This window comes from Pieris brassicae, chromosome 7 (assembly GCF_905147105.1).
Source record: "Pieris brassicae chromosome 7, ilPieBrab1.1, whole genome shotgun sequence".
NCBI lineage: Eukaryota > Metazoa > Arthropoda > Insecta > Lepidoptera > Pieridae > Pieris > Pieris brassicae.
In genome coordinates this window covers 13,396,642-13,414,477 of record NC_059671.1, presented here as the reverse complement: position 1 = coordinate 13,414,477, position 17,836 = coordinate 13,396,642, and the positions used below count along the sequence as shown (strand labels likewise).

At 33.7% G+C, this 17,836-nt stretch overlaps 1 protein-coding gene across 5 annotated transcripts; it reads right to left on the bottom strand.

Annotated features, from left to right (window-relative positions):
* Positions 1-1,252: 1,252 nt before the first annotated feature.
* On the bottom strand, positions 1,253-9,965 carry LOC123711643 (alpha-(1,3)-fucosyltransferase C-like). 5 transcript variants are annotated; one of them, XM_045664296.1, is made up of 3 exons: positions 9,913-9,965; positions 5,385-6,465; positions 1,253-2,219 (listed from the first exon to the last, which is right to left on the bottom strand). In XM_045664296.1, exons 2-3 carry the CDS (start codon positions 6,389-6,391, stop codon positions 1,955-1,957), a joined length of 1,272 nt encoding a protein of 423 aa, XP_045520252.1. In that variant the 5' UTR covers positions 6,392-6,465; positions 9,913-9,965; the 3' UTR covers positions 1,253-1,954. The 5 variants fall into 5 exon arrangements, with proteins under 5 accessions (XP_045520252.1, XP_045520250.1, XP_045520253.1 ...); XM_045664294.1 differs by lacking the exon at positions 9,913-9,965 and adding an exon at positions 9,274-9,902; XM_045664297.1 differs by lacking the exon at positions 9,913-9,965 and having other exon boundaries at positions 5,385-6,191; positions 6,350-7,643.
* Positions 9,966-17,836: the final 7,871 nt, after the last annotated feature.

Here is a 17,836-nt window from a genome sequence, read left to right as displayed (position 1 = left end):
CTAAACAGCGCCGTTTAACCTGAATGGTATCAGCCATTTGATCAAACAGCTAGACAAATTACTATATGACTTAATATTACTTGTTACTATCCTGTTAATTTCAAGTTCCACTTTCTGCTCACCTTTCCAAACTGTAAATAAAGCGTCAGAAAAAAACAAATTTGATGATATTTCCTAATAGTGAAAGCTAGTATGGAAGAGTGTATACGTATAGAGTAGGCGTATAAACACTAATTACATTTAAATATATTAAATAAAGAAAATCTTATGTCAGATATTTCTGCTTTTTTATTTTTAACACATGATCGTACGAATGGCCTAAGCATTAGCCAGCCAGTTTATTAAATGTTGTAACAAATTCTACGGCTGAATATAATTGAGGCCAAATTATATAATATAATCAGAATATGTTACATTAGAAAACCGCTGTGGTTTGTATTAATGCTACCATAGCAGTCTTGTTTGGGAGCGCGACAATTGCATATAAAAGTAGTTTTTTAATTTACTGTTAATGTTGGTTAGTGTTAGGCTATATAATATCTGATTATGTAGACCATTTATTAGCCGCAGTTGCAAATACCTCAACGTTCTCTCGCAATATACGTTGTTTGAAGTTAAACGGCGCTGTTTCGTAAAGAGGCTAGGCAGTTAATTGAATGGCCAATGAAGCTACTTAGCTGCGACATATGTATAGAGTTGAATGTTTTAACCTGTAGAGCGTTATATTCTAATTTAATGAAACACTAATTAATACAGAGAACATTATATCCGAAGTTATAAACCATTTATTTAAGGATTATTCCATTAACAAAAATATTAGCTTTGTTTTTTGAAGTTACATTTGCAATGATAAATGTAACAATTAAATATAAACGTATTAAATATACAGATACTGGTAGATAGTACTGGTGTCCCCAAAGTTAGTGCTATCCTAGCTTAACGAATAAGTTCGAAATACAGCGAGGAAATACTGCCAGCGTTAAAGCTACACAGGGACCAAACTTTTTGATTTTGTTTGTTTTTTAATAATTTTAATTATTACTTTGTCTTGAAAATTGTCAATATTGCTTAATTGTATTAATTAATAACATAAAATGTAAATATTATGTAACCTATGTATTCTGTGAGATGAACTTAATTTATCCAGTGTCCTACACTCATTGTAATTTTCACATGTTCTATTTAAATAAATTCACGACGAAGTAATTATCTATATCTTAATTGGTTTTATTGACATATTATACAAGTTGAAAAACCATTGTTTTATTTTAATTTTTATAATATATATTAACCGTGTACAACAATAGAATATAAGTTAATTGATATGTAACAAATAATTGCAATGTAACCGTTGAAGAGAGTAAATCCTTATAATACTAAGAAAGCCTTAGTGAGCTAAATGTACAGCCTTGGGTCGTACAATAATAAAATTATAAACGTTTTTTTTCGTAGTTAAAAATAATATGAAGTAACAACAGGGAAATACAAATAAAAAATATATATTTATTAGATGACATAATTTGTGGTAATCCTTTTAATATTTCGTCCATCTCGCTTAATACAATCACACTTTAAACTTCCGAATATTATATATACATATAGAAGTATGTTTTTCGTGTAATACACGCATTTTGATTCAGCCCCTATAAAAATGTCTTAAACGGGATTATTGCTAGGATATATGACCTATACACATCGTATAGGAAATTCTTAGTTGCGTGAACTTACTAACACTTTTTTAAAGAAACCTCAAATAATTTGAATGTTCTGTCACTATCACTCTTATGCTAGATTGTAAATGAATAAAGTGACAAAACATTCTTGCTACTTTTAACCTTTAGAAGCACTTATCTGATACAATATTTATAAATCAATTTAATTTATTTACATTTTGTGCGTACATATAAACACAATATTTTTTGTTCTTTGGTTTCATTTCAAACATCAAGTGGCATCATTCAGCACATCTTTTTTCATAATTGGGAACCCACCATGATCTAAAATCCTTGTACGTTGTATGTTTGTCCATCCTTTCATTTAAAGCAGCGCAAACGGCGCAAACATTATCGTCATACATTGGGTTCTTATAAGTAAACTTTCGTTTCCAGCTCAGGTAATGACTATACGTTTTGGGGTATTCGATAAGTGTGACTATAGTTGATGCTAATTCCTCTGGTGTAGACTTTCGCGCATCTAGATACGAACCGGGGGGCAGAAACCTGCAAACAAATAGGTAAAATAATATCACAAAAGATAATTGTTGTGAAAAAAAAATCTAATAACAGAAATCTGAGGCCAAGACCAACGGCTAGAGCGCCACTGGTTTTAATTTCTCGTCTGTTTTACGTTCTTGACTTGACAGCTGCCAATTAATGTAATAATCCTTTTTGTAAGAACTAGATACTTATGAAACAATATATTTTCCTTTTGTGGAGCGTAATTGAATCTTGAACGTTTCCCTAAATTAAATGATATCAAAGATTTCTTGGCAAAAAGGGAAAATATGGAGAAGGCTTTTACCCTAAAAGGGGCCATACGGAAACGTGGTCTAGGGTCTAAAAATAAAAAAATCTAACTTAATTTTTTTTAAACTTATACTAACACAACTAATACTAATATTAAGGATAATAAACTAACCACTTATTGTATTGATTAATTAATAAAGCTTTATTATTCATAATAAAGTCCTAAACAGTGGTGGGTACAAAATAGTTTTCACTTAATACAGACTATTGGTACTGTTATTAGACACTTTCATATGCTAAATATACTTGTTAGTAAAGTAAGGCTAAACCTAGGCTTTATTCTTAAAAGGCAACGCACTCGCGAGCCCTCTGGCATTGAAGGACACTCCATTGGCGGCGGAATCACTTAACATCAAGTAATTCTCCTATCTATATGTATATATTCTATTAAAAAAAAACTCAAATTACCTATTTGTCTTAAGTTAGCCTAGATCGCTGTTGTAAACAGATACCGGCAAACTTCTTGAGCTTTAAACAAGGGAGTGGGGGAAAGTTTTCGCATCGTACACAGTGCGGGACACAAACGTCAACTGATTTACTAATCACGCGATCGATACGTCAGCCTCCCGGTTATACCTAAAAATTGCTTCTGCGCAGGCAAGGACATTTGTTCAAGATCTTTGCCGGTATGGTGTCTTGGCCTCGTGGCCCATTGTGAATAATTGCGAGCCATGAAGTCAGGGAAGAGACAATTGATTAAAAATAAACATTTAGGTTTTATATTTGATTGATTGAGAGAATTGAAAGATTTCAGCTCTTGGATCGTTTTTTTTTTCTAGCCAATACGTATCATTTTAGTATCAAATAATTCCTGTATTAAAAATTTCTAAAGATCGCATTACATTGAAAAGCATATGATTTGTTAACAAAGATTATATGTTTAATTATTTATATGATTAAAAGTATTTTATGGAACAGCGGTTAAACAAGCAGGAAGAACCTGAATTAAGTAATACCGCTTGTCATGGATACTGCCGCAAGGCTGGCGAGTACGTCGCCTTTTAAGAATTCTATCAAACTGCTGGCCGTTTGTAATACATTAAGAACAATAGCAATACAATCAACTCGCAGTAATTGTTTCGCATTTTATAGCACACGAGACGTTGACTTTCACGATTAATCTTAACTGGCGACTTTGCCGATAAGAAAAAACTGTTTTTGTTGGTGGAAAATTTTAAACATCAAATCTATTTTCTGAATAGTAATTTTGTCCTAGTGGCTTCAGCATGCGACCTATTTGTGAGTTCGTAGGTTCGATCACCACCAATGCACTATCTTTCTATGTGCGCATTTAACATTCGCTCGAAAGTTGAAGGAACACCGTGAGGAAACCGGCTTGTCCTAGACCCAAAAAGTCAGCGGTGTGTATCAAGCACAAGAGGCTGAGGCAAGTAGGTGACTTGCCTATTCGTTTGACGGTGATGATAGATGATCATGAAACAGATAGAGAAGGTTTCTCTATTATAGGAGGCTATTTTCATAATGTATTAAAACACTTTGTAATAATTAATTTTACAATTCTATTCCTTATTTAGATCTGGTGGAGATGACAACGGTGACAAAGCAAATTGTTGTGTAAAATGAAATAGTAATCCAAATACCAGTGATACGTTAAAATCTCACGTGAACTATTCCGATCAAACATTCATTATATTTGCATTCATTAATCGGCCCTATATATATACTCCTATATACGAAAAAATACTTAAAAAACTTAAACAGTGGTGAGTTAGGTAACCTAAAAGTACGATTCCACCAAAATAGCGTGCAGCACACTTTTTTTACAACTATTTTCTGCAAAATAGCTGAACACGTACTGAGCGTGTATCGCGTTCGGTTTCTATCTCCAACGGCAATGCTGTGTGTAAATTTTGTGTTGTGTTTGTGTTGTGTGCACGCAGTGTTGCACACTTATTCAGTGAGAAGATTAGATGCCGACAGTTGCTATTATGGACAGGCAGGGGAAACTTTGTGCTTTATGATATATTCCTGATCATTCAAAAAATTACTTGGCATAGGACGTGCACCATTAAATGTGTTCGCTTTGGTAGCGGAAGCAAGACTGAGTTCGCAGACAACAAGTGTGTACTGTGTGCGCGCACACAAGTGCACAATTGTGGGCGAACTTTTCTGAAATATTCGCGCCAAAACTAACATTTGTGCCTTACCCAGTGAAACACCGTGTTCGGCACACTCATGAATTCGTACCTTAACATTAGTTAAGTTATATATGTATGTTTTAGTTAATAATTAGGAGCGTTAACCAAATGTTAGCAATTATCGCACACTTTAGTTTTTCACAGACTTATAAATTAATAATTTTATTATATTAGTAATTAAACATTTCTGTTTCCGATACTGTCAAAAGGGTCGACAGCACTTGTATTGTGTGTGAACTGTCACTGAACTGAAGTGTCACTCTTAGTAAGTTAGTTTTTGTTTGCGTCGCAACAACTAATTTTATGTTAGTAGAAAGCTCATATTTTAAACGATTCTATACAACTATCTACAACAACCGCCACCGAACTTGACTAGCGTTACAACCTCTTTAGGTATGGGCCTCAGATATCTGTATCATGATCATTTCCCAATCCAATAGGTGAGTGGGTAATCAGCCTTCTGTGCCTGACCCACGCCGTCAACTTTTTGTTTGGGTCTAAGGCAAGCGGGTTTGTTGTTCACTGATGCTCACGATGTTTTACTTCAAAAGAAAGCAAGTCTTTGGGGCATAGCCGGGGTCGAACCTACGACCTCAAAGATAAGAGTCACAATCTGAATCCTTTAGATCTACACTGGTAAAAAAAAAACTACATATGATAATTATTAGAAGTGTTTTCTTATTTGTAAGTTGTCACTCACCTTGAATAATCAGCACCTCCAAAAACAATTGGTACCACATCATGCTGCAATGCAGTTAACAGTTTCTCAGTAACGTAATCTTCGGAAAACGAATTCTCAAATGCCAGGTAAAAGAAGTAATCCTTTTCCAGAATAGAATTGCAGCTATTTTCTTGTTCTCGGGGACATGTGTACGGACCACATTTACCATAAATATCCACGCTATACCCATACACAGAGAGAGATCTTTGCAAATCTTTAGCTAGTTGTAGTCTGTGACTTCTACTTTTACAATTAGAAACAAACCAAGCCACTGCCTTTGTCTTATTCTGAATACGATAGAACAGATCTTCATCAATAATACCCTCTGTTTCATCCCAATCCATTCCTGCTTTAGGTCCAATTATCTCACCATCTCTATATCTTACTTGCAAATACGGAAAGGGAATGTCCGAATCCAGGCGATACGTAGATGTCCAGTTGAAAAAATCATCAAAATATGGGGAACAGATAGGATAATTGTCTGCTGATTCCATATTGAAGTATATAAACTTTTGGTGATCACTACGTCGATGGGGTAGTTGTGATTTCGACATTGTCACTAAAGACCTTCCGTTGAAAGCAACAGCGTCGAATTTAGTGGTGTCTCCGTCGAATAGGTATCGATCTGAAGTGACATAACAGTTGATATATGCACAGTTCTTCTCGATGAATTTCCTCTGTCCTTGACCGAGTATGTAGAACGGTGCAAGCTCTTCCGTGGTCCAGAGTAGGATAAATTTAGTTTCATTCGGCAGTCTATCCGCCTTTCTGTATACTTCCGCGAATCTGTAATCGCGAGCGACATTTTCAAGGGCCTCTTGAATCAAACTTTCGTTCTGGTATGAATATATTCTTTTGTCCACGAATTGGATCCAAGTCACTGAAATTGTGAAACTTATGCAGGTGATGATGAAAAATGACCGCGGTGTCAACATTTGTCTTACGTTTGTAACAATGCTATGCCGAAGAGAAGTACACATAGGCATTTTATTCGCCACATCGTTACATATGTTCGTCTCTCGCCATTCATTGTTTTGTTTAGATTCATCTATTTGTTAGCCTGAAAGAGAAATTGTTGCTTAATATCGAATTCCACAGTATCGCTTGCGATATAAAAACACGACTTTGTAATTAAGATTATTATGCATGCAGTTAATATTTCTAATAACTGGTTTTTCCTTCTATTCTTTATGAATGTCTTTACCTAACGTTATGGAAACCAAACTATTGTACTTTCGATAGTAATGATAGATAAGTGATTTTCTGGAAGAGATCGCTCGAAAGCGATAAAGCCGCCAGCGCCCTCCTTTTTATTTAATTAATTTAATTGTACTATATCTCCGTTTACTTACTTACTGTAAAAGTAGAAATAAATAATGATTATATTAAACTCTAACCTTTTTGGGGCACTGTACGCGTCTGTATCCTTGATACAATTTAGAACCAAGAGCTTATTCCCAAATGGGGCTTGTGATAGACACAGATAGAATAAGGTATAATGTTTTTAAAATTAAATCGAATAAATTACTATTTTGTCGGGATCGAACCCAGCCCAATTAATTAATTTATTTAAGTACCTACAACGTACATAGTATTATTCCTACATAAAAAACACGCCTATACAATGTTTGTAAACAATGGCACAAAAACTATAAATAAGAAGTTTGCGCCGGATGTTATCAAGTTTCGAATCAAATTTCATGTTCATTAAACAGATTGCATTACCTATGAGTATGTGACACGATCATTATATCACAACAATTATAGAAAGTAAAGTCATCCAGTGTAAATGCAACTATAATTTAAACTGGTAATTAATTATTAAATTTTCAAGTATTTTTTGTTGTAAAGCAAACCAATAATATTGTAGAGTATAGCTTATTTATAAACGAGTCATGATTCTTTGAATAACTTTAAAAGTAGTCACGATTTTAAGAGATATATCATTGTTATTATTCTTTAAAAAATATTGTAGAAACAGGTCATCACCCCTTACTTTCGATATAACCCGACAAAATACAATTGCATATAAAATAAGCACTACACATACCACATCTTAATTTCACAGCGTTAACTCGCACATGCGCCGTCACTTAATCACAAACAAGATGACTACAGAATACTATCTAATCATATTTTGTTACGTTATTAAATTTATAACAATTTATATTTACATTTTTGTATATATTATCTAGGAATGTTAAACAAAATTATGTTTTTATTTGCAGCACGCCAGCTGCCACGACGGGCGGTTCGCGACTGCGCAGTGCGGTTCAAAAACAAGGTCACGCCATTGAATTTATAGGCCAAATCACCTTTTCATTTTTTAAACTTGCAACATTAAAGGGAACTCCACGGTACAGATTGACACAACAGGATGGCCCAGGCCTAATAAAGTTTTATTAAAGCGCTATTGTAGATTGCTAAAGTGATTGGATATATTGGCCTAAACATTGGCCCATACATAGTAGTTTTTAATCATCCGGGTTACCAATACTATTTACGTAAGGTATTTAGTACCTAGAGAATTATCAACAATTTTTTTTTACAAAAATTACATTTCATTTTTTACAAGTTGACATAAGAGAGTCAGATCGCGCTCAAGTCTCATGTTTGTATCTATTCCTGTCTTGACCAGTGTTCGTCAGAACGTTACGTTAAAAGTTCGACTGCGGAAACGATTTTTGTTTCGGTACGCTTGATGAAGATGAATGATAAACAACAACATTTCAAACAACCAAATTTCTTTAACAACTGGGCTATTTGACTGCGAAAAACATTACAGATGGACTGTACATTAAATTTTATCTTTGACTACTTATAATTTAATGCTCGATTGTTCAACATCTGAGTTTGGAAACATAGAGCAGGCCTGACGTTAATTTAAAATATATTGAGTACTAGCGACCTGTTTCATCTGCTCATGGCAGAATTTTTGAAGTGAAACTTCTTTATCGGCGTTGTAAAAATATTTACAGTCACATTTTTCGATTACGCGTCATATTATTCCGTTACACGCCTCGTTCTAAAAGATTCGAAGCCATTAATAACAAAAATATATAATAACGATAACAATGATAGTAATAATTCTATTGCAATTAATGATATTCTATAATAATCTTAGTAGTAATAAGGTAAAATGATATAATTGTATTATTTGTATTCATGTCTTTGATAATAAAAGCTTTTTGTTAACCTTTATCTTATTTAACTTTATTTAACCAATTTCTGTAAAGGTGCATATAGTAGAGCATTTTTCGAAAAATAAGGTCATAAAGAAGTTTCACTACTTACGTGTGTACACTAATACATACACGCACACATTTTTTTTTAATTTTCCGAAAACTATAGAACATTGCATGCTTGCAAAGCTTACTTCTCCTACAGGGGCCGGCATAGCTCCCGCTAAAATGGTCGCACATGGGCTGCGCTGACTTCCCTTTTTGGGCGTACCGTAATAAGGGGGGTATCCCCTATGCTTTAAAAAGATACAGTAAACTTTTTATTCATATAACAGCCAGGCAGGCAGGACCTGATGTTAAGTGAAGTTCATTGCCGGCTCAAAATACTGAAGTATTCTAATCTTATAAGAAACGTTTCATAATAATTGAAAAGATATTCTGACATTTAGACAGAAATTTCCCTCATCATTCATTCGTCTTTATCAGTTCCTCTAATAGCAAATTATTATTGTAATAAAATATTTACAACTACTCCGGCCCAATGTTCTTGGTGAATTTTACTTAAAAGCTGTATGTATGTATGTAGTATTCGATTCAATATATAAAAAGTTATCACGGATTTATTTCACGACATTACAAATCCAGCAAATTATTGTTATGTATGTGCAATCAACACTTGGCCTTACGGAAGTAAAACGTTGTAAGGTAACACGCATAAGACCACCCTAGGCACCAAAGCGCCTAGAAAGGAAAAATATCAGTAAATCCGCAGAATCTGAGCCCAGCGTCCTTACTCTGTACTCTGTTGTATGTTGGATGTAGTTATATCAATATCGTAGCGCTGATGTGGCAACCTTGAAATCTTGGAACAAAAAGTCGTAACAGGTCCTGTGGGTATTGGAATCAGATTAGGGTAAAAAACCGCCTCCACCGGTAAAGGCGTAAACCTTTACTTCGTACTTCGCTCATTGCAGTGAGGTTCCGTTCTTCCCTTCAGGCGATTGACCACCGCGCGACAGCTCAAGCCGAGGTCCACAGGAGACGCCCTTACGCTAATCACAGGAATACGCCCATTCCGATCGAGCTACGCTCGCTAGAATAGCGCGAGCGTCCATTAAAAAACGCTATTGGAAATTACAGAGAAACAGCTCATGTGTCTGACAGTCGCTTGTTTTAATTGCCCGAAAGTACCTATATATCGCAATATATAAATAATATGATCAATGTTAATATAATGTAACTAGAACAAAGAGGATCGTATCACCGTCGTAAATAAAATTTACATTCATAAAAATAATCCAAATAAAAATCCGTAAAACACTCACGATTAAATGTTTAAAAAATAGGAAAAAATACAATCACCTCACGTCCACACAAGTCAGCAATCAGTAAAAACTGAACTAAACAGCGAGTTGATACAAAACAGACTCATTTGGTAAACATACATATGGTATGGATAATTTGATAAAGTCCCGTCTCATAGAATCCATTATCCCAGTCCATAACTGGTGGAACCTATTTTGATTAAACTTATAGATTCAATAACTATTGTACCAGAGTTGGTGCTTTCCGCGGTGCACGAATAAGTATCGCAATACAGTGAGACTAATAATAAAACAAAAATGTTCTATTATTTAAAGCACCTCGATGACCCAGGAACCGTACAGTATATTTGTGTGTTTTGTAATGACGTAAATTTAAAACTTCTATAACGATATATATGAATTTTAAATTACTTCTGTAAACTTTCTTTCTTGTTGATCACTATTGGTGCACAAAAAACGAATTATAAAACGTGTTTCAGATTTTTTCTGAGGTAGAGGATCGACAATGTTTATTTTAGTGATGAGTCACATTTTCACCACGAAGGGTACGTCAATCGTAAAAATTGCCGTTACTGGTCATCAAGCAATCCAAAACAAATACATCAAGCATTACACAGGCCTAAAGTTATTGTATGGTGTACAATATCGCCGAAGAAAATAATCGGGCCATATTTCTAGATTGTTACTGAGGTGAAACTGTTACAGTGTGTATAGACGAGTCAGGTTTATGGTTTCAGCAAGATGGGACTACAGCCCACACAGTCAGGGTCTCCATGGGCACACTGAAACTGTTGTTTCCGGTAAAAATCACAAGCAGCTTTGGAGACATATTGTGGCCATCCAGATTTAACCCCAGCTGACTTTTTATGGGATTAACATGAGTTTGTGATACCCCTCTTACAAATTTAAGCAGTTGAAGACTAAAACAACGATAGAAGTGAGAGCCATATCAGTTGACGTCCTGCGGCGTGTCTCTGTAAAATCGCTAGTCCTTTCACCGTGATAGAAGACATCCTGACGGTGTAATATTCCGTACATAAAATCTAATACCTTATAATTTACTGTAATTATAATATTACAAATACATTTTTTCAATAAATATTTAAAGTTGAAAATCAGCGCTGAGACACCTTGAACAAATAATGTTATACATTCTCTTTATATGTTATAGATTATTTCGATTTCTTTTGAACAGTCATCTTTTTTAGCAAGTTAGGTTAGACTTAAATTACTTATTAGTCTTAAGTAAGGCTAGATCGTAAATTTCCATGATGTCTTAGTAAAGACACATGTAAAATAAAATAAAAACTGTACATTGTCCAACGGCTGACACAGCACGTGGTGGTTACAAATTTTAATAGATGAAGGTGCGCGATGGACCGAGACCGCTTGAGAGTATTCTTATGTATGTGTAAAGATGTAAATTATTTTGAAGATATTGTATTATACATAATAAATCAGATTCTAATATTATTCTGTCGTATTCATTTCTCGTTTCTTCTCAAAGTAGCGAAGACTCCTACAAACCCTTAATTATAGTAGTGAGATTGTCCCATAGCTTTTAAACCATGAACCCCTGATCTTAGCCGTAGGGCTCCCCGTCTGATACCTTAGGTACATATTTATATATTCACTACAATACATAAGACACATACACAGGTTTGTTCCAGTAAACGATTGCCTTACTTTATCGGTTATCATTCTGTATAATTACTTGCATGTATAATTATACACAATATGACATTTCATATCCCCAATTTGGCTAAGAATTTTGAATCTAAAACAATTCAGTCCAACAAAATAAAGCTACTATTTCCTGTTAGATAAACATTACCACAAATGATTGCTTCGTAAAAAAATCCTATACGTCAATAGGATAATAATTTTCCCTACAGTTAGTATAGCTAAAATTATATTCGATGTATTTTCGTTCATTTAGTTTGATTCTATAATATTATAATATAAGTATAGTCTTAAAAAAAAAACAAATTTAAAAAGTTTGGTCCCTATGGCAGTGTACCTTTTTAGGCTGGAAGCATTTCCTCGCTGTATTGCTATACTTATTCGTTGAGTGTGGAAACCACCATATTACAGTGCACAATTGTATGCGCAGAGATATAGTCATCCTCATACCAGACAATAGGCACAGAATCGAGAACTTTATATTGAAGCAGCAATTGTCTAGGTATCTTGGACAAGTATTAAAATATTTCTTATAAGAATCATAACGAGGTATTATATTCTGTCGCTTTACAGTTTGAACGCATCTAGTATTCGCTACATCGCTATACAATAGGTTTGCCAACAAAAAGACATTATAACCATTACCGCAGCACGATGTGATGGAAGTATAATAAATTTCAACTTAGAACCAAGTTAAAACTTAACTTACTTATGAGTCATTAAGAATGACATATTTTAGCGCTTAAGGAAACACCGGCGTTAGCTCAAGTGCTTAACAGGAAAATACAGCCAAGAAACTAGTTACACATATTTGTTAAAAAATTGTTGCTTTATTTCGTAGAAGCGTGAGATACTTAAACCCTACTGTCGTGACCTATACACCATAAAAGATTAACAATAAAAGAACTTCGTATACAAGATATTTTAAATATCTCTATCTGATACTACTCTTTATTCTATTAGATATTTTCTAATTTCTTCTCTGTAATATCTAATCGACTAAATTAATTACATTGGAACCGTTAAGAAGTTATTGTATAGTATTCAACAACATATATTTTACTGAGAACTGATCAGTTTTAAGATCATATGCGCTTATTTGTATCTATGAAATCTATCCAATTTTGATAAATATAGTATTATTCTAAAAATATGCTAAAATAATACAGTTTTTATCTACTTACCTAACACGATAATATGCAAATCACAATATGAACAAAGGCTACGTTAGAGGCAGAAGTTTTCAAATATAATGGGTAATGGCTGACGGTCACTCAGCACGCTATACACTTCAGTGAAGAGGGAGACCATACTTATATTTCGTAGAAAAATAAATACCTATAATTCTAAAGAATCAATTTCATAAAGCCTTACAGGGAGCAGATTGTTATTTGCTACTAAGTTATATACTTTTCAAGTATCAAGATTACTATATTGAATCATCATTCACGTCATTATAGTAAATATAATGACGTAATACTATCAATATAACAAAATACTCTTAGATGCGACCTTTTTGCGAAATTCCACGATAGTAAAACTACTTCTCAAATTAATAAATGTACATTAGCCTCAATCTAAATTTATTTGAAGGATATATCTATGTCATATTCGACATAGGTCAGACAAAAGGTTTACCTGGAGTAGGCTTCTTAATAAACAAAATTTAAAAACCACTACACCTCTTTTTACAACAATATAGACACCAAAGAATAATAATGAGATATATACTAACTTACACATTGCCTTATACTACTATCTTTTATTAAAAATGTCACAAATATATCCAGTTCTAGCGTAGAACTGTCCAACGTTTAAGCAGCGAAATCAAAAGCGGAATTGGTGGCTGGCGAAAGACGGAGAAAGTTCGTGAGCTCCGCTCGGACAGCAGGGCTTACCTCTGTGATCTTAAAAAACTGTAAATATGTAATTATACGATTATGTTACGTTACGTTATCAGCCTTTTATGATTATTGAATTAGTACAGTCTTGGCTTTAAGAAAACTAATACTGGTTCGTGAATGCACAATGAATTAAGTGATACAACGAATGTGTTGTCATCTATTAATATACTACATCTCAACTAAAAATATCTAAGCGGCATAGGAGGCTGATTACCTACTTGCCTAATTTGACATATTATCATAAAACACATACTGAGGCCCAGACCTAAAGAGATTGAAGCGCCACTGAAAAAAAAACAATATAGAAAAATCATAACGTATGGTCATTGTCAAAACGATTTAAAGCACAATATTTACTTTCAATACTTTGATAGCTGTTCTATGAAAATTGCTTAACAAACATAAATGCAGTAAATCTAGGTTAAATCTTAATTAATATAACAGTTTCGAAATGAAAAGTTCACAAAACTTCAATCCGTACTAATTACTGGATTAGATTTTTTTTAAACATTCCTAGAAACTGTCCGATAAATCTCGAATGAATCATCCATGAGCGCCAGTACTCTGTGATCTAATAACTAGTGATTGTGTTGCTATTACATATTATCGAAACAGTTAAACGCATGCACGCATGCAAACAGTTAATTCAACTGGCCTTGATGTCATTAGTCGCAGCCACCAGCATTCTATTCTTGACTTAAGGAGACATTTGCTTCAAGAATCTTCATTACACACATAGAAACAAAACGGTACAGTTTCGAACGCAGCACCTCTGCTCACCAACCTATAATATTAGAATAGATATATGATACAATCAGCAGAAACATTATAATCAATTACCGAAATCAAAACTAACAGGGTATAATTTCCTTCACGTAAATGCTACATAAAAATCTTTCGAGTGTCGGCCGTACGTCGGAACTTCCGTAATACTATAACTGGTTATTGTTCAAAGCTATAATTTACTATAACTGGCCGATTTAAAAGGTAAATTCCAAACGCGGGTGTAAACAGTAAAGAATTATGTGCTGTCTTATGTGCCTGGCATATGCTGCTGTTTTGGGTCTTAATGCGCACATAGACAGACAATCCATTAGTGATACCACTGCCAAAACTGTTCTTACTTTGCTGCTCTGCTTCTCTCCCTTCTATCAATGGCCCAGTTTGAGAAGTTGAGAAGGCTCAGTCTAAGGGAATCAGCCATACAATCAACCGGCTCGAAATTCCCTTTGGATTGGCGAAGGAAAGAGTACGTTTTTAATCTTTCTACGGCACCATGATAGCCATACAAATGTTCTGTATGCATGACAGACTTGATGGCCATAACCTTTGCTACGAGACTCTACAATAGTCTTACAATTACCATTTTACGTAATTAGTTCTTAAAAATGAAAAATGTTTTATTAATGTAATAACACATCGTTACCACAATCAACACGATAAATGTGACAAAAAATTGAAATCCTTTATAACGAAATAAATTTAAATGGAACGTGATAGAATTTACCGTTCGTTTCGCGCCCTTTCATCTTTTGTAAAGATGTACAGCATTGTAAAAGGAATTTATATTCGTTTCCGTACAATGCATTTGTTTTGACAAAGGAGCTTCAAAGATATCGCTCAAATGACATGTCGTGATACTGACGTTATCGCTTAGGAGTTTAAGAGAGCTTTACACGCACATTTTTATAGTCCATATAAATTCTTACTCTCCGGCAAAGCAAATCTATTTTAGTAATAATTTAAACAACTAATATTAACATAACAGGCATGGCCCTCGCGAGGCCATCTGGCATTGAGAGTACGGGCGGTATCATTTAACATCAGATAAACCCGTTTTTCTATACTGACAACATATTTTCTATAGAGACGATTGTGCCCTGTTCTATAAAAAAAACTTTGTTAGAAGTACATGAGTTATGACATGACTCTCGTAGGTACGAGAGTACATTGATAATTTAATGATTATTTTAGAGTTATATTAAAAATACTTGGCCTTATAGTATTTGACATTTCGATAGGGTTGGGATTGTACACAAAGCGTTGTGACTTATTGTTTAAAAAGTATTTGATTTTGACATACAGGGGTCTTGGAAAAAAGACTCAATGAATGACTCAATGACCCAAAGCACCGATTTCAATATGAGTGTGTTGAATCTGTATACGTAAGCTCTCTACAGCAACTTCTTAAAACATACCACCTAATAACATACCAGAACACAGACTATATGTAACAACACAGACCATGTAACAGTCCTAGAATATTAATTACAAAATGTCTACTGTGTTATAGCGATAGATAGTAATATGCATAATCTGTTAATTAAGCATTGTGTGTTGCATGTATTTACTAGAATCAAAGAACTTTGTTCTAATTTCAAATCACACAGAAACGATCAACATTTGAAGTTCTATTATCTATAGACACTTGTATTATCTATGCCATTCTAATACAAAACGCAACCCAAAGAGGTCTGTAATCTCATGAAGTGGTCCGAACGCTGCGCCAGCGGGCCGGACCACAATAAATCTCTGGATTATCCCGTATTGGGCTGACTCGCCCCTTTGTATGACGTATCTATTGAGAATGTTTAGATATTGAATTCTCTTTGTTATAAATATTGGATGAGTGTGAAGTTTTTTCAATTGAATTCAGCAGCATTATACGAAAAGGAAATTGAACAAATTCATTACATAAACAAATATTTTCACAATGTTAGTATTGACTATTGATCGTAATATGTAACGCTTATGAAAAAAATGTGGTGGCTTAAGTAATAAACGGAAAGCGCTGTGTTTTACCCGCTCGCCTTAAAAGTTAATTTGTTAACCGCACAGTATATATAAAAGTAAAATAAAGAACAGGGGTAACTATTATTGGTGAAAGTCTTCTATACCTACCAACGGCTCGCTTATCTTCTTCCTTTAATGGTCCAGTGAATATGTTATCTCGCTCTTACAACGTGATTACTAAGATTGATATATTTTACAACAATCTTCCAGCTTATCTTAACTTTCTTTCTCTTGCTCTTAATGAGGTTGAAGTTTTCGTTCCATTTTAATTATTATTATTACTTTTGAGATATTGTTTTGTGGCAGCTTGATTATTTTTGAAGTTATACTTCTTTTGACGCGTTAGGGAAAAATGATGAGAGTAAATTTTTAGGATGCGCGCTCACTCCGTCACAAAAAACCGCCATCCGTAGAACGTCACAAAAAAACCTACACCCTGATATTAGTAGTAAACATTTTAAAATAAAAAATGTCCATTTCTCTAATTATGTAGAAATAATTTTATTGTGTTATTTAAATAAACTTTATGCTTTATAATAAAACTTTTCAATGTTTTTAATACCTTTTTTCTACTATTGTAGTATAAGGCGAAAGATAAATTTTTTTAAAGATTTTTATCTTGTTACGCGAAAGAAGTATAAGTTTTAAGGCGTGTACATAATAAATACACTCACATCACGTTTTTCCCCCTTGCTAGCTTGATAATGTTAATAATTACTATGTACGTTTGTAAAATGTGCGATGTCATATTTTCTTGTCATATGTTTACACGTTGTTTTACACATAGAAATAAATAATAAATATTCAAATAAAATCTAAAGCGACGTAAAGTGAGCCATTCTTTAAACACCAATAGTGTGGCTATTTGGTATTATAAGATGTAACTACTTAAAATTATTTTCCTTCTACATTTATATTCAAAGTATTATTACATTCTAATTTGTATCTCGAGTCACAATCTTCTCATGAGCTGTCAAATATGTCACATACAGTAAAAATGGTATGGCAGCTCTTGCAACTAAATGTAAGTTTGATTGACGTTATAGAATACGAGTCTTAGAATTTTACAAAAAAATAAATAATAATAAGTCAAATAACTTATCTGCTTCTATTCATCACAGCGTTAACATGATTTGGCAGAAAGAGACGACAAAATACCGTAAAGGAATGAAATAAGACGAATCTTATTATCAGAATCATTGAGAATTATTTTCATATTGTTTAATTAATTTGAGCTAGTTCAATAAATTATGATTATATTGTCTATTTCTAATTAAATAAACGAATAATATTAAATAATTATCCGTTTATAACTTACACCACACCAACATGGAGTTACACGCAGTTTATTCACAAGTTCGTACATTCTCACAACATGTCGCCCGGTCCCGGATAACAACCGATTTTATTGCAAGACTTTTCAATAATTTATATCATAACACATGCGGACTCGCTTCGTAATAAACTGTCCCCAAATGCTATAAATTCTCCTCACTGTGATATGCTTTATATTTTCCCCAATGCTTGTGATTCTGGCAGCACTT